Here is an 18,098-nt window from a genome sequence, read left to right as displayed (position 1 = left end):
GAGAAAGGTAAAAGACGCTCCAGGTTGGAGGCATAAATTGACAAAGAATCAGAATGATAAACTTGCATTGACTGAAACTGCAGTGAGAGCGAGAGAGCAGTTTCATACTGATCAGATAAGAGTGTGTAGAGACCCATACATTCACACGGTCCACAGGACTCTGCAGTAACACAGCAATGAATCCTGGGCTGGAGCAGGCGCTGTAAACTGACCTATAAGGCACAGAAGAAGGAACAGCGACACCAAGGAGGCTTTCATCACACACACATACAAATGTGAGGTTAATTTCTTATCTATAATTAAGTAGTTCATCAAAAACAGACAGATCCATTTCTTTTAGAGCCTTACACAGGTTTTATAGGTATAACCAGAACAAACAGAAGACTCATTTAAAAGCAAACACAGCGGGCTGCTCTATTAATTGTTTACATGATCAATGAATATTTCAATTTATTCTAGAAAATCTAAAAGAATAGTCCTATAATACTTGTTTTGTCTGACCAACAGCCCAAAAGTATTCATATAACAATGTATAGAAACAGAAAAAAGGAAGCAAATCTTGACATATAAGAAGCTGGAACAAGCACATGCTTGGCATTTCTGCTTTATAAATAATGACTGATTCATTATTGATTCATTTTCTGCTGATTTTGACTATCTGATTAATCACTTCAGCACTAATGCTTACAGAATACAAACATGAGTCTGCAAACCTTCATGTGTGGAGCCCCCGGTACTGTAGAGAAGGATGTTGAACATTTAAAGAGATTGGAAAAAGCAGATCCGTGATGTATGATGAGGAGGGCGCAAGGTTATTCTAAAATGGAAAAGAAGAAGAAGAAGACATCCCGGGAGGTGTGGAGGTGGATGAGGTTTCACAACTAGAGATGAAGGAGGTGTAAGAGTGAGAAAATGATCACAAAGTCTATCAAAATGCAAAATGGAGCGGTTGGGACTGGTCCCTCTGCTACTATTAACCAGCAGAGAGCTGCTCTGGTTAACATATGGTGAGGAAAGGAGTGAGAGCATGTTCACACACTCACACACATATATCAGTGAGGGGGCTTCTTTCAGTGATCAAAGACTGGGCTCACTCATTTAGACCAAACCAGCCTTCTAAGACATGGTAATGGGTATGGATGGAAAGGACTACAACACTGTCAGGGGAGTGTGCGCATGTGGGGCCTCTCATGAGTGCATCCATGCATGCATCATTGTGTACGTTTTGTAGGAGTTATGGTGCATTTTATTAAAAGAAAAAAAAGAAAGAAAGAAAAAATGAAAAAACAAGGATTTTTATGTGGCACTGAACCAGAGCGCACACAAACACAGAGTATACAGCTAGGCTATATTTCTTCGTCATATGGCCGTGGCGGGCCGAGAGACAGCTCTCTGTCAGTGTGCAGGCTCATCTCGCTCCTGCGCAGGTTATTACGACTCAATCGCGAAGCGTTTGAGTGAGCTGGCGCAAACGGCACTCAGCACAGCTCTGTCCCACTGCGGGGGAGAGACGATAATGCACTTCTGAAATATGACACCCTTCCCTGGCACCACACTCCCACTATGTACATCCTTCTACATGAGAACGCTGTATCCAGGCTGTGTCTGACTCCCACAGTTTGTATTGGTGAACTGATTCTGCCCTTGTCCTATGATACAGAATTTCTGAATGACACACGTGTATGTTGGACGTCTGCTCCTGCTGAGCACAAACACAAGTTCATTCAGAAGGTTGCATCCTGGGACATTTTTCCCCCTGCATGTTCATTTGATTAGGAGCAAAAAGGGGCGCCATAAATGATAGCCTACTGATGACTGATTTCAAGATTCCAGCTGCAAGTGCTGTGTCAACAATGTCACCTGTCCTGTATATTTCATGCTTAACCCTATTGAATGTGACTCCCCCCTCCCCCTCCCCCCACTTCCCATCCCTTTGGCATGCGGTTCAAATAAGCTCTGTGTGAAATGGTTAACAACATGGACCCGTGGCCGTAAAATTCCGCTGTCCCATTGATTACAGGGTAATAGCTGGATAGATTAATGTGTTTCTCGGGGGGTTCATGCCTCGGCAATGAATCGGAATCACTCACACAGACACAGCAAGTGGAGCAGCCTCCATATCCAATAACCTGCATTTCTATTCTCACTCATATTTCACACACCAATTACTGGTTGGTCCTTAAACAAGCTCCTTCGTGTCTTCTTCGCCGGTCTTGGCCTTATGAACCTCCTCTGATGAGACACGGCGTCTCACAGAGTTAAGCTTGATCAATTTGGAAATGTCATTTTTTGGAAATTGATAATACAATTCAACTTGGTGCAGTGGAAACGGATTGGAACAAATCTGGAGGCAAAATGAGAAAGTTTAGGGGAACATGCAGTGAACAAGAGTGTGTCTGATTGTGTGATTATGTGTAAGGGGGGGGGGGCGCTGCAGCATTATAATATATTGCAGAGTAAGTCAAAAGCTGTGATGGAACAGTGCTTTCAGAGCTCACGCGCGCAATATCCCCTGCCGACAATAATGCGCAACGCTACATCACTGGCATTAAATATTCAGCAGCTCAATACAACCAGGTGAACCTGTGCACCTACACTCACCGAGGAGAATGTAAGGAAAAAACACTGCATACTTCTGTTAAAGACAAGCAAATCTGATTTACATAATCAAATCAATTACAACAACCAACTGTCAGAGTTCATTTATTTTGCTCTCAACTTGAGGAGGAGGGCACACCTCCTCGGTTCAGCCATGCCTTCACTATTCCCTGTTGAAAATGAAGTCATTTGTACGGGGAGGTATTTTATGTAGCTAATATTAATGAGACCTTTTCAGCTGCTGCCATGACAAAAATCCTGAAGTGGCCTCAAGCCATCATGGAAAAGCAATTTCCCAAACCAAACTGACTTCAGCAAATTGTGCCATTTGAATGGGTGATTAAAGGAAGCAGCATTCAGTTTAAGTTTAATACATGGAGGGAGGGGAACAGATTTACTGTAGATTAGCAAATGGTAGCCTAATAGTAGCTTTCACTGTCCACGGTGCTGATACTTCTCTGCTATAAACCACTGAGGAAGTTTCCTAAACATTGTCATTTCGCCTTTCCAACAGATGCTTGTCTGGTCTTATTTCTTCTCTTAGAAGAGTATTTGCTACTGAGCAGCATAAGCGTCAACTTCCTGCTCCAAAAAAAAAAAAAAAAAAAAAAAAGATCAGAAAGTGAATTACATCATTGCTGAACTGTTCGGCTGCCTTACCAAAAGACAAGATACCATCATTCACCAACAATAATTTCCCAAGGAATATATGCAATCCAGTTTACACTTATGACATATACTCTATAGACTCTGTGTTGCCCTCTCCTCTCCTCTTACCTGGTTATTAATGCACAGAGCAAGGTGTTTCCTCTCCCGAGCCACAGCCAGACTCCCGCTGCGCAGCCTCGCCTCCTCTCCCTGGTACATGCTTCTGGAAGGACACCGCTCAAGTTAAGACACAAATAAACTCTCCAAATATCTGAAATCTGCTTGAAGCTGCGAGTATGTGAACAGCCTGTCCTCTCCTCTGTCCTGCTGCAGACAGTGCCGTTATGCAGGATTTTTTTTATCACTCATCAGTGCCTGTCGAAGCAGCCTGTATGCCGGGAGCTTACCATGTATCCTCAGTACAACAGCGTTTCCTCACATGTATGACTGATGAAGATGAGTCGGTGGATGTGACACTAACCTGTACGAGCCGTTCCTCAGCATGACGAGCTCTCTCTCTCTCTTTCTCTCTCTCTCTCTCTCCGCGGTCAGACAGAGATGAAGTGAACAGTTAGAGTCGGGAGCAGCCGGAGAGAGAGCAGACTTGGAAAATTCTCGCAGCCAATGGGATGCTGAGCGTGTGCGCGTGTTTTTTTTTTTAATATATACAGCGCCCTCCGCGCGCGTGTTGACGATGTGGTTTAACTTGGCGATCGGCTTTAATCACAGCATTAATTATCTGCACGCCTTCTCTCTGGGGAAGGACAATCGCATACTACAGTGGGCTATCTCAGCCCATTATGCCAGGCTTTTGAAATGCTTCACTGTGTGCCAATCTATTTGCTCATAGCCTAGATATGGCGTTATAAAGGTGTACATTACACAGTAGGTGTGGGCCGGGGGCAGGAGGGACACACATGTTGAACAAAGACCTGCATTTTTTTTTTCAAGCACACGTCATCCTTACACAGCAGTGAGGTGAGCTCCAGACAGGTGAGGTGTTAGGAGAACTCCATCTATCTGGTAATCGAGATTTAGTTCAGTGATTATAGGTTTCCAAATTATCAAACCATCCCAGTTGTTTTGAATGGAGGACTTCCACATCTGTCCAGTAACTAACTACTACAAAAGGATCCTTCTACCAGTGTCCTACGGCCTTGTGTTTGTGCTGGGCCTGACTTTAAACGGTGCCCTGGTGTGGTGTGTGTGGGCTCGGACGCGCCGCTGGAGCAGCACGGTGATCTACATGGCCAACCTCGCAGTGGCGGATCTTCTCTACGTGCTGGCCTTGCCCCCTCTCATCATCAGCAACGCCATGGGAGACCTGTGGCCCTTCGGCAACATCATCTGCAAAACCGTCAGATTTTTCTTTTTTGTCAACCTCCACTGCAGCATGATGTTTCTCACCTGCGTCAGCGTGCACCGTTTCATCGGGGTGTGCTTCCCCATCGCTGCTGTGCGCCTCAGGACCAAAAAACTCGCCCTCTTTGCGTCAGGCTCGGTTTGGGTCCTGGCCACTGCAGAGATTTTACCGACGCTGGTCTTTGCGCACACAGGTGTGATCAACAACATGACAGTGTGCTTTGAAATGACTAACCCGAAGCAGTTTAACGTTTACTTCCCCTACGGACTGTTTTTGGCCATAGTGGGGTTTCTGATCCCATTCCTCGTCGTGGTCACCTGTTACTGCTCCATGATGAGGGTGCTATATTGCGGGGTCGCCGACAGCATCTCCAACGCCAGGACAGCTCGTGTGCGTAACAAGTCCCTGTACACCCTCTTAGTTGTGTGTCTCATGTTTGTGGTGTGCTTTGTGCCTTATCACATTACTCGCACCGTCTACTTGTTTGTGAGGGTCTACATACCCGGAGAATGTCACCTGCTGAACGTGGTCATGATCTCATATAAAGTGTGGAAACCTGTTGTCAGTTTCAACTGCTGCGCAAATCCTCTCCTCTACTTTTTGGGCTCTCATCGGCACCGTCAGGAGCTCCGAGCCTGGCTGTGTAGGAGGAAGAAGAGAGTGCAGCCCAGTGTGTGTCTGGTGGATGCAGGCAACACAAACAGGTCCGGAGGGTAGACAACATCCATCATTGGACTCATCAGTCTATCCAGTGATTTTTTTTTTTTTTTTACCATGAGCCAATGGTCAGTAATAACAGTAAGGACTGTGCCAACACTGTCTACAAGCTGTGTTTAATAACTCCTTTTATTGTTTTAAATATAAAAAATACGTATTTGGCAACATTCAACAGGTCACAGAAGTTCCTGACTAGTGAGGGAGTTTTTTTTATACACTATAAGTTATTCTAGTAACTTAATATAAAACCTGGAAGATCAGCAAAAGTATGAAACTAACTGATACTGCAAATACTGAGGTTGCTAGAGGCGGGTATTAAAAGGCAGTGATACTGTGGCCAAAAGTGATTTTTAACATTTGTGGGAATTACTGCCCTCTGTCGTTTGCAGATGGTCGAGTCTCTAAAACAGACACTAAAACAGTATCCAGGCACCATAAAGCATCAGCCCAATTTTATAATACAATTTCCTAGGCAAAAAGAAAAGTTTTTCTCCCAACAGTGGGGCAAATAGAAAATAACTTAGGTAGGTAGGTTCAAAAATAATCTCTATGGTGATAATAACTGAAGTAAAAAAACAGACACCCATCTAAATACCCAGAACAACAGTCATGTGAAGGATAAAAATACCTTGAAGGTAAAAAGTGCTACAACATCTTGTTCAGGAAGAGGACATTTTGTAAGCATCCTTTTTTTTTTTTTAGTGCATACTTGTCTGGAGCCACAGAGCAACAGTGTTGGAGGAGCAGACAGCCGAATGAAGGGCATCATTTCAGTACACTCCTGTGGGCAAGTGATGACAGATGGGTAGAGCAATGGTCTGGGAGCTGAGAGCAGAGAGGACAGATTGAGTAAAGAGGAAAAAGGAGACCAAAGTTTTAGTAGAAGCGTTACTTGTGTTTAATTGGTGGTGTTGCAGGAAAACCAACCCTCCCGGCCTTCCATTAAAAAAACAAACAAATGTATTGCCAGCGTCAAGGTTAGAGGCTGAACTCATTAATAAATGGATTTCTGTTTGAATTGTGTTTAATCATTAAGTGGGGTGTGTGTGTGTGTGTGTGCGTGCATACCTGTGCGCCCAGCCTGGAGAGGTACCGGTTGCGTAGGCCAAAAGCAGACATGGGTGCTAGTCTCGCAAACTCACCCTCTGTCAGCCTACTGGGCCGCCTTTTAATCCTGCAGGAATAATAATGGGGCCATCTTTATCACCTCTACACACAACACTAGCATGAGCACAATTATGTAAATATTACCAACAGGATTAATCTCACACAGCCTGTTGATGCAGGATGAAAATATGAGTGGACCATAAGTGTTGGGAATAAAACCTACTTGAGAAACAACAAAGTGGTACAACATTCAAATGCCTTCAAAGGTTTGGGTTTAATTAAATGTAATTGTTCCATGAACAATCTGGAATCAAACATGATTTGGTTCCACAAAAAGACTTCAGGTGATTTTTTTTTTTTTTTTTTTTTAAAGTGGCTTTCCTACAATGAATCTTCCGTAATGTCTCAGTCATATAACTTCTTGTACAACAATCAATAACACTTAACATTTGGTAATTTAACACAAATATTCTCCATTAAACAAAGACTGCACGGCTGAGCCTTTCACAACATCACAGTGCAAATGGGTGACCAGTGAAGAGAGCAGCTTGTTTCTGGCTATGACACACTGATCACTTCAATGTGCAATTCACACATTTTGACATTATGCTACTGACCGTTATCTCACATGTGTTGACTGTGTTGTTCAGAATTTGATTGGGACTCATTTGCCCAACTGAGGTAGTGAATGTTAATCATCCACAGTGTGCATCCCTGACAAGAACATAGCGAGACAAATCTCTTTCCACATTATGGTGAGATTTAAGCAGAGTGCATGAGCATTTTGTCGCACTGCTCAGATGAAGCAAGCAATAATTTGGGTCAGTGCTTACGAGTTAAATACCTGAGCTTGATAAAGGGGCAAAACATAATCGACAAAACATTATTTATACGTGGAACTGATTCTTTAAAAAGGTCACATTAATTAAACAGTTTGTAAAAAGTTGAAACTGTGCATATCATTACACAGATAAATGCACTCAAAAGTGTGCCTCTCTCTTTTCTTATCTTTCTGATTATTATAGTATTGTACCATTTGATGATGTAACACAAAATACATTTTTATGAATTTCTGAAACCAGAGAAGAGCAGATAAAGGAATTGAAAAAATAAAAGAATTGAGCAATAAAAGTTTAAACACTAAAGAGCTATGCTCTTTTTTTTCCCCTCTCTTTTTTTTTTTTTTAAAGATTATCTACCATAAAAGGTCAATGTTGCATATGATTAGAACTGAATATATCTGCCTATGGACAGTCCAGTGAAGAAGGTTTTGGCTGGCAGTTACTGTGAATGCTGACAAATGATATGTACATAAATGAACTGCTGAGGTGTCTGTAATAAGGCAAGTAACAGAGTCCTGCTGAAGACAATTCATAAAAAGAAACATATAAAAAAAAAACATTAAAAAATATTCACATATATCAGATATATACATATAAAAACAATTGAATTAATATAGGAACCCTATATTGTGAGTTACATTGGCTTGTAAAAGTCAGTATGAGAAGTCACTATGTCCAAACTAGGATTTCTATTTTGTCAGTGTCCTGATGACATCAGCTATTATTACAGGATTATGTAATAGCCAGGGCCAGACAGTCAGTTCTGGTGGGAAGAGTCACAGATGACAGCACTGGGCGGAGTCAGTAGCGCAGTCCCGCCCCATGGCAGTTGATTGACAGCTTTGGGGTGGACAGTGCAGCCTGCTGGCTCTGAAGCCCAGGACCATGTGTGTTCCCATCATCATCATCATCATCATCTGGAAAATATCAATTACAGCACGGACCGGAAAATATTAGTCAGTCAGCATAAGCCATATATAGATTAAGCCACAGATAGATTACCAGAGAAATTGAGACATAGAGAGAAACAGATGTGTAGTTTGTATTTACATTGTAGAGACTACATAAACCAACCACAGGTGGTGTGCAAGCCAGTATATATGTAATGAAAGCTGTGACCTAAATAAACATGCCCACTTGGTGAGCTGACACAGAAACCATTTCCTCCATTCTGTGGTAAAGGAAGTTTTGTTTTTTTCAGTAAATTTCTGTTCTGTCACAAATTGTTGTGCATAAGCAGTTCACCGCCATCCAAGAAGACAAGTCATTTTTATAATTTGTGTTTTCCTAAATTCAGGAGAATAAAAAATGGACCAGAACTCATTCAGAACCAATAAATTCTAAACGTGAGTACTTGCAAAGACGTGAACATTGACAGTGGTATTTGACACACTGTACCTTAGTACTTGAAGGGCCATGAGCAGTTTTGCTATAACAACCACTCGAAAATAAATGAAAACTCAATCATCCAACACATAGATGGTAACATGACTCATCACCTCTTTACACTTCTGACCCTTGTAAATTATAAAACTAGGAGATGTCGATTTACAGTAACATGAAGAATGTGAGTCATGTGGTTAGAGTGTAGAAAAATGGGACCAAAGAACAAATCCATAAAAACATGAATTGAGAGTCACTAAGCAGCACACATCCAGTAAATTAGCACAGGAGCTCCTGCAAGTGTTGCTATCCAAAATATGCCTGTGCCTGTTGACTATATGAGTGGGATGTTCATTATGTTTCTGATATGCTTGTCTAATTGTTGGGTAAGTGGGTGGAAAAGAAGTGATGGAGGGTCAAAGCTACTCACTCTGCATCTGAAGTGGCTTCCTTCTGGAGTTTGGCTCTGGCTGCAGCTGACTGGTTCAAATCTCCTCCTGGAGCCAGAGAGAGGGAGATGGAGAGATTATGAAGTGAGTGAGTCTGGAGGTAAGGAGAGGGGTGTGCTTAACAGTGGCAAAGTAAAGAATGCCACATGAGAAAATGAAGAAGTGGGGCAGGCCGGGGAAAGAAAATCTGAAACAATATGACGAGGGAAAGAAGAGGAGTGAGAGAGAAGTGAAGCAGTGGAAGAGTCTAATTCTCCAGTCTTCCCTTACCTCTGAGATAATCCACAAAGTACAGCATCACCACTGCCATCAGTGCAACTGCAAGAAAGACAGGGGAAAAACAAGGTGGGCAATCCATGACAATGTCACTCAACAGTGTCTAACATGAGTTGCAAGACTATAATCTCATAAACACACACAAAACAGACAGAAAACACTGACTGCAAATGCAGGCACAGAAAAACACTTCCAAAACCAGGTATCCTCTGGTGTCTAGGATGGCTCCGGCTGCCATGGCAATGAGAGCAAGTCCCAGGTTCTGGATAGACTGCATGCTGTTGGCCAGAGGCAAAAGATAAACATCGGTTTTAATGTAAAAAAACAAAACAAAACAAAAGTCAGATAATTATCTGTTGGTAGATGGGCCACCAAAGCAGAATAACGTCATTAAAAGTTCATACAAGCCATAGGCTGTCCCCAGCTGATGCTCAGGCACAACAAACGCCACCATGGGCCACAGTGCACAGGCCAGTAAGGAGTAAGAGACTCCCAGCAGGGACTGGAAAACAAGCAAGAAAACACATCGTATTACTTTATATGTTTCCAGGCTCTCCACAGAATTCCTTGGTTAGAAATTACATAGCTTGTGCATTGTCTAAGAAAATTACATGAGAACATGCATTTAACATCCTACTGTGGAACTTCTGATCTTCTTACTATTTTGAGGTGGGCAGGGTTTAGTTAAAAAAAAAAAAAAAAAGGTACTTTCATGCATCAATCAGGATTTAGCTAAATTTGGATAACAATCTGATGACATTTGTTTGGTCATTGTCAATCACATCTGATTAAACCATATCGCACAAAGTTCCAATGAAGCAGATTAGCTGAGCTCTGAAGTATTATTCACTTCTTAATAAGTAATGCCTAAAAACTTGATTGTTGCTTATTTGAAGCTATATTTTAAAGGAACTTGCAGCAAATAAGAATCTGCATATTAATTTCTTTACAAGCAAACGTCTATTATACCGACTAAATAAGGCTGGAGGTACATTTCATGTTAAAACAAAGGTTTCAGCACAGAAGAATGTATGTGTTTACAACTATAAGTAGGAAAAAATTCAACTATAACTTTTAAATTCAAATTTCAAAGAACATGTTTGCACAACCACTGTGACTCACCGTTCCTTCATCTACCTTGAACACCATTAACCTTACAGACATAAGAATCCCAGATAGTGTACTCCCTTGCTAACGTCACAATTCATTCACTCAGCTAATTTTAAGACCGTTTATCAATGTACAATGCAAACATTTTCAGGGGCATTACCATGGCGATCCATGGGTTCCAGAAGGTGAAGGCCAGCATCATGTGAGCGGCGAGTGTGGTCACCACAGCAATTATTACCCAAACTACATTCCTTCCTGTCTTATCAACCATAAAGCCCAGAACTGGGGATGCGGGGGCTGAGATGATGTACACAATACTGAGGAAGAAAGAGAATGGCATGAAGGGTGTATGACAAAGAGATATGTACTGAACATAAACCCTTTATAGAAAAACTCCACAGTACAGTAATGATAAAGTATATACACTGGTACCTGAGAGACTGAGCCTCATACCGACTACTGTATACTAAATATTTCTGATCTTTATAATTAGAACCTGTAAAAAGAATGTGGTTCTGTAGTTTGAGTTTAATGACAGTAAACTGAATGGAGACAACCTCTCTACAAAAAGGTGTGACGCCAAGTTATTTGTTTTGTTTTGTTCCCAGCTTCAGGTGCTTGAACATTTCTCAGCCATTAAATTCCACTGTGGTTGCACAGGAAATGTAATTTGGCCAATGATCCATTGGAATAAGAAAAATGTAGCCCACAAAGGAAATGCAAGATACATCAGCAACAGTAAACTGTAATAGTGTTAGTGCCTTAAGGTACATTGGTCTCAATGGCCTATTAGACCTGAGCTGATTTACCTGTTGACAGCTCTGGCTTCAGCAGCGGAGAAGTTGAATTTTTCAATGAAGAACACCCTGTAAATAAAAAGACACGATGATGGGCTCACAGTGTAGGGGGGTGCTTAGTCTTTATGCTGATGTGACCTCAAGGGGAAGCAGAAATTGAGTCTACTCCTGCAGCAGGTAGCTCTCAGTCTTACATTGTTTTCTGCCACATCTGCATAACAACTATTTGCTCTGTAAGCACTGACCCTCAGTGGAAATAACATGTCAGTTGCTAAGTGATTCGAGAGTGCCTTTCAGTGAAAGAAATACAGGTTGTGATAGCTTCAATTGGTTTCTTTCACTGCAAACCCATTTGTCAAACCTCTTTCCATTTCTGACTCCCTCTCCCTCCCCTTTGTGGTTTGATGATAGCGCAGCATTGTGAGGCTGCACTTCTGAATCCTTTCCTTAGACATGCATTGTACTAATCTAATGGAGGTGCTCTATTTGATTCATACCACACAATCTAACTATAATACGATCTTGTTTAGGTGGTGGTGATCATATTTTTTTTTTTTATCAGGTACAAAACCAAAATGTGTGGTTCCTGTATTTCAACAAATTAAGTATGAAAAAATCTGTTTATGATCAAAGCATTTTCCAATTTCCTATGATGGAATATGGTTGCGTTTGTACAGAATGAGATAATCCTGATGGTAATTGGTGTCACTGGGTGTTGCCAAATATAGAAATTACTCAATATTGTTTTATTGTCAACAAATCAGCAACGCACTGATCCTATTAACAAGCCCTGTCTGTGCATCCAAGGAGATTATCATTGTTGTCCATGAACTATTAATATCAAATCAATTAGCCACACCTTTACACTGGGTGACATGTTCCTTCTTTACATGAGCATGGGCACTGTAATTCATTTTGAGTCAATCACACCAATCAATCACATCCTGCTGCCACATGCAGTCTATTCATCATACTACAGGTTTATTAATCTGCAGCTGAAAATACAATTTACTCCTGTTTGAGTAAAGTTTGCTATAAACTACAGTGTCCAGTTATTATAATTACTGAGCCTTCTTAAAAATTAAACTGTATATAAGTGATCAATTTTTAAAGCAGGAACAAATCGGCTTGTGGCTGAGTGCCGCAGACAGTGTAAGGAAATCAAAAAGCATTGGTAGTTATGGTCTTATCATGGAATTTGTCAGTTTTATCTTTTAGTAATAAAAATGTACCAGCACATAACCCAACAAAGTATAGACTATATATTTAAAATAAATAAAGTGTACATATTAATCTGCATTCATGCATTAGGGTGGTCTAAAGATATATGCTGAAAATGTATTGACAAAGACAGGAAGCACTGACTGTTAACTTATGCAGACAAGACAATGTTCTAACTGTATAGTGATATAAAGACGTGAAAGACCACTGGAGGACAGCTTTTGTGTGTATGTGCGAAAGAGAGAGAGGGAGCACGAGAGGGAGAGGGGGAGAGAGAGAGAGAGAGAGAGAGCTGATGCAGTACTCACTGTCCCAGTCCAATAAAGGGGAAAATGGCGACATAGTAGCCCACACAAATGATGAAGATGAGCCACAGGGTGAAGGGGAAATCTTTCACGTCTGTCAGCTTGATCACCTCACCTAATATGCAAGATTAACACACAGGCAGATCAGCTTGAGAAGATTATTTGCTTTCAACAACTGTAAAAGAAAAACAACGGCTTGTCTGACAAAAGCAGCTGTGAGTTGTGAAGGGAAAATTCCCTGATGTACCTCATATTGAACTGAACTTTTCCCCATATTCAGAAAGAAACCTCACCACAGCAGAGAAAGTGCTGAAGCCAATGAACTGTCTAGACAGGATGTCAATTTTAGGTAGATAAGAACAAACACAAACGTGGCCCTGCACTCTGTAGCACTCCATGCTGACGGAGGGAGGCATTCTAATGGATATTGACGGGTGTTGGGTGAAAGAGGAAAAACAAAAGATAAAAAAAGGCACAATCTTAAAATACGTTACCTGTTTTGCCTTGTTCCTTGTGGAGGATCCTCTCTGCTCTTTTGTCGAGGAATCCCAACACCAAGGCACAGATTAGTGAAAACACGCAGGTTACAGCAGCTAAAGAAAGACAAAAAAAGACATTAAGATACATGATAAATAAGAAAATGAATAAATATGAACAAGACGAAAACAATGAATGAAAGGAAGGAAGGAAAGTGTTAGTCATGTATTGGTGATAAGATTATACAGAAGTTCAAATTAGGAACCTGATGACTGCTGATTGATTTTAGTTCATGTGAATTTATTTTATTTTATTTAATTGATGGTGGAAGTGGAGGCAGATTGTAAAATAAAACCCACAACTACACAAAGTGTGCAAAAGTGGAAGCACGTTTAACTCAAACTCTGAAGTAGCTGTAGAAAAATACAAGAACTGACACTTCTCCCAACGCTTATGATTCATCTGTAGCAGCAGCGAGCAGCACTTTTAGTTCTCTATATTACTTCTCTCTGTCTCTGCTGGCTGTGTTATCTGAGATCATTAGTTACAGAGAGAGGATCCAGTATCTCTAGCACAGACAGGGATAAAACACATGTAACCAAAGTCTTAGTGTTTAACACTTGCCAGTTTGAAGTATTCTCCCAGCTAAAACACAGGTGTGTTATATTTACCTATCATGAGTGATACGCCTAGTGCGGTGTGTCCAGTGCCAACAGCGAGTGCGACTTCGCTGTACACCCAGCCCATAATGTTCATGTTCACTGTGCTGCCCTTGAGACGAGCAGAGAGGAATGTAAATGGACTTAAATTCACTGTATCAATTATGTGTATTTTGTATAGTAGGCTCATTCAACATGGTTACAGTCAAGAAACATTAACAGGTTATTTGAAAGAATGTATAAATTCATGTTCCATTGGCAGTGTCCTCACCAGTCGAGCCATGCTCAGCTGAAGGCCAAACACTAGATTTAGCTCCTTTCCCTTGAACCAGTTGACTGCATATGTGTTCTGGGCCACAGCCAACGACTCTCCTCCAATACTACCCAGGAAAAGAGAACAGGGAGGTGGAAATTGTAAGCCATGTGATAATACAAGACCAACATGAGCCTCATATTTTAATGTCCTTTTATGGTTGAAAGTCTGTGACTAAACAGAAACACACTGGGCTCAGATTTATACATTCGATGCAGATTCAAGTTTACTAGGGTGAGGTTTGGGGATTGTGAAACAGAAAAGTACAGTATGTGTGGCAAGAGAACAAAAATTATTATAATTTTTTTTTACCCAAATACAAAACGTCCAACTTCCATCAGCCAGAAATGGTTTACCAGAGCTCCAGTAGCAAATATTACCTGTGTAGAAGTGGGAAAATAAGACACACCAAAGACAACAATCTAATTGCCATCCATTTTCTGTATGCACTTATTTCCTATTTAAATAGATAATCAAAAAAAATATGATATCAATTTTGGTAATCATATTCTTTTTTATCATAGAGTATCATTCACAACTAGCTTTCAGAGTAAACCCACCTGTCCAACACAGACAAATAGGGAAAAGATGATGGTTCCCAGCCTATGAAAAACAATGAAAGATGACACTGATCAGGATCAGCACAACTCACTCTCTTTCACTTTCACTTATGGTGGATATACATAATACACATTTAGTGAACTCAAAATAGATGTGACTTATTGGTCTTTGTACCTGATGCCAAAGACCCTGTCAAGCAGGAAGCCCCCGAAGAAGCAGAGAACCACATTGGGCCAGGAGTACCAGGCATACAGCTGCATGAACTTAGCAGTGTTCAGGTTCAAATCCTGGTAAAGTCAGGGAGGAAACACATCAGACTCTTGTTGATCACTTCATCACTTTTCGGTTTTAAGTTTTACAATTAAAACCCAGATTTGAAACAAAGGGTATAGTCTATGGAGTTGAAATGAAATCCTCTCATAGCAGTATTTGGGAAGAGGGTAATGTGATTATGCAGATTTTACTCTAAGCACCAATGCTTTATTGAATACAGAAGTCTAAAGTGTCTTTTGTGTGAATTATTTCACTAAGTGGGGACTTTGTCTCAGCCTGGCATTACTGTGAATTGCTGCATTAATAGTATGATGCTCTGGTGTAAAACTTTGCATTTGCAGAGCATGAATTACCTGGAGGACTTGAGTTTGAAGGGCAGCCGGGTTGTCATAACAGAAGTAGCTTCCTGCAGCAAAATAACTACATTAACAGAGTACAGACATAATGATACTGCATTTCTTTAACATTACACAAGCCGCAAGGGGCAAGACCACTACACGCTTTCTTTAAGGTAAATGCTACTTGTCAAATTTAAGTTAAACCTCTACAATAACCCGCCAGGATGTTTAGTTAAGTAAGGGCTTTTCTACTGCTCACCGAATCCCAGAAAGCACATGAATAGCAGGACAACCACACGGTGCAAGAGGTGGCTGGGGTCGCAAATGGCCGGCATCGGTCTGCCGGGTCCTCTGGCTGCCTGTCTGCTGGTGAACGACCCCTCATCGTCATCTCCCAACAGGCTCCGCCGCTCCTCATAGTCCGCCATGTTCGTTTGTTTGGGAGAAGGTGGAAAAAGTTCACGGCAACAAGGAAGACGAAGGCGCTAGATCATATGACCCGCCAGGCATGTCATGTGGCGTTATGCTGCATTCAGGCCAGGTCAGCAGAATGGGAAGTTTGTACGACAGACGTTATTCCAGTTTGGGGGGTGTTCAGTCATTTATTCCAAGGTGCCTGGTGCTAACTGTGTAGTCACACCAGATAAATAGCCTAAATTAACTCATATTGTTATGTTGTGTATTTGTAGTAGTTCGTTTGTTAAGAGAAACCAGATTAGTTAAGCGTTCACATTAGTATTTATATTGCTAACAGTTTACTGACATGTCTGTGGCTGTTTTCAGCAAATGGGAGAAATCGTTGGTGTCAGATATTCCCGACATCTCTGACTGGAAATGCGAGTTAGATGTTGATGAGCGGGTTTTCCCATTCGAATGATCGTAATTACGCTTTAAACGATGTAACATGAACGCAGCATTAGGCTCTTAGCTTGTAGCCGGTGTTTATGTCGACGTGTGCACGCCAAGAAGTCCAAGCACCTCGCGGGAGCGCGGACAACGAAATACACAATTATCCGATGCTTTATTGATTTCTGAGTAGACTGACGCATCAAGCTTCACTTGATCAGAATGATGACAGTTTAGCTGCCTATATCACAAAAATAAAATGGTTCAAATGTGTTATATAACACATTTAAAAAAGAAAATTCCGGGTAAATGTAGTCTGATATCAGACTACATTTTCTTTTTAAAAATGACTCATTAGTATATTTTAGGAGATTATATCTATAAGAAAATACGAGATAGGAATGCCTTGATTAACTTATTCTGATAAAAGGGAATTTACTGGTGAAAACAAATTGGATGCTGACATGAACTTTTTTCCACTAGCTGCTCGTAATTACAATTTAAAGAAAAACACGCACATCAAAGTGGAGTCTCAAAGAAGTGAGTTTACAGAGGGTTAGGGTTAGGGTTAGCCTGCTCCTCATATCTGCTGGAGGCTATTAAGGCTCAAGGCTACATTAACAGCTATTAGCATAACACAAATAACAAGGAAGGAGAACGGAAATTATGGTTAAAAATTCGGATCCTTTTTTTGGTTTGACTCTTATTTGTTTTATTAATTCGTTTTCTGTCATTGTTGTTCTTTTTCATTTTCTATAAACTGTCAACTGTGTTTACTGAATATATGAATGTGAGTATAGTTAATTGGGGATGTAGGCTACTCTTTTAAGTGACAGAGATTAATGCAAAAACCTCTTTGTCCCCGTTTACTGTTTGTAAAATTTGCAGTTTGTATGACAGGCTGACACACAATATATCCACGATACTCTGTAGCCATGCATTTTTTCTAAAAATGCATAAAGAAATATGTGTTTCTGTCTCTAGTTTCAGTTACAATGTGGATCCATCTGAACGCTTTTTAGGTATATTATGGAGTATGAACCTCTAGAGAATTATCATCCAAATAAGAAGTTTTACTGAGCGTTTTACTCTCGTTCAGCCTTTTAGTTTACTACTTAATTTTAAAGTTAAAACCTTAAGTTTTGTATGGCAGCCATTACTTTATTGTAAGGTTCGGTGTCACTGCTGTCACTACTTTCTTTTCAGCAGCAATAAGCAGACATTTTCAGTAATCTCTGAGCCCACTCTATACTTCATGCCAGGCAACAAACGACAACAAGTAGCGCATGGATTAAGTTTGGATTTGTCATGTGGACTGAAAGATGATTTCCATGGGATGATGATGTTGCTCTGCGTTTCCAAGGTGTATAGTCATATAACAGCTATAACAACTCTGTAAGTCTATGAACGTGTCGATCAGTTTTTTTGGTGGGGTTTTTAGTTTGCCCCCTAGTGGCCAGTGTTGGTTTTTGCAGATTGTAAGGACGTTATCAGACTGGCTTTTCTCTCTACTTTTCTCACATGAATGTCAAAGTTAAGGCTACCTTTGTTGTATGTTGTTAAGCTCCTGCTCTGTTCTTGGGTTGAGTTTACACTACAGTTCTGTATCTGTGAATATGTGTAATTTACCCCTCTTTTCAGCCAAGAGTGAGGTAAACCTGTTCAGTCTCATCCTTTTTCATTCAGTGAAAGTTTGAACGATTGAAAAATGTGTCAAAATGACTTTTCTGACCTACAGCTTAAGTCTAAAGCTTTAATAAGCTGCATAAAAGCCATTTCTCTGGGACATCTTGACCTGACACAGTTTATAGACCA

At 40.8% G+C, this 18,098-nt stretch overlaps 2 protein-coding genes across 3 annotated transcripts; one reads left to right on the top strand and one right to left on the bottom strand.

Annotated features, from left to right (window-relative positions):
* The first annotated feature begins 4,333 nt into the window (after positions 1–4,333).
* LOC111239166 (P2Y purinoceptor 3-like) lies at positions 4,334–5,326 on the top strand. The gene has a single exon (XM_022768983.1). The coding sequence runs from the start codon at positions 4,334–4,336 to the stop codon at positions 5,324–5,326; it is 993 nt and encodes a 330-aa protein (XP_022624704.1).
* Positions 5,327–6,041: 715 nt separating this feature from the next.
* Positions 6,042–16,547, bottom strand: mfsd1 (major facilitator superfamily domain containing 1). Of its 2 annotated transcripts, XM_022768963.1 has the most exons (17): positions 15,697–16,547; positions 15,453–15,505; positions 15,001–15,113; positions 14,826–14,868; positions 14,578–14,645; positions 14,224–14,332; positions 13,965–14,064; positions 13,311–13,409; positions 12,820–12,931; positions 11,303–11,359; positions 10,654–10,810; positions 9,788–9,885; positions 9,549–9,661; positions 9,378–9,425; positions 9,089–9,155; positions 6,395–6,500; positions 6,042–6,151 (listed from the first exon to the last, which is right to left on the bottom strand). In XM_022768963.1, exons 1-17 carry the CDS (start codon positions 15,863–15,865, stop codon positions 6,092–6,094), a joined length of 1,572 nt encoding a protein of 523 aa, XP_022624684.1. In that variant the 5' UTR covers positions 15,866–16,547; the 3' UTR covers positions 6,042–6,091. The 2 variants fall into 2 exon arrangements, with proteins under 2 accessions (XP_022624684.1, XP_022624683.1); XM_022768962.1 differs by lacking the exons at positions 6,042–6,151; positions 6,395–6,500 and adding an exon at positions 6,782–8,192 and having other exon boundaries at positions 15,697–16,543.
* Positions 16,548–18,098: the final 1,551 nt, after the last annotated feature.

This window comes from Seriola dumerili, unplaced genomic scaffold, assembly GCF_002260705.1.
Source record: "Seriola dumerili isolate Sdu_G_001 unplaced genomic scaffold, Sdu_1.0 BDQW01001995.1, whole genome shotgun sequence".
Classification (NCBI taxonomy): Eukaryota; Metazoa; Chordata; class Actinopteri; order Carangiformes; family Carangidae; genus Seriola; species Seriola dumerili.
This window is presented reverse-complemented; position numbering and strand designations above follow the sequence as displayed.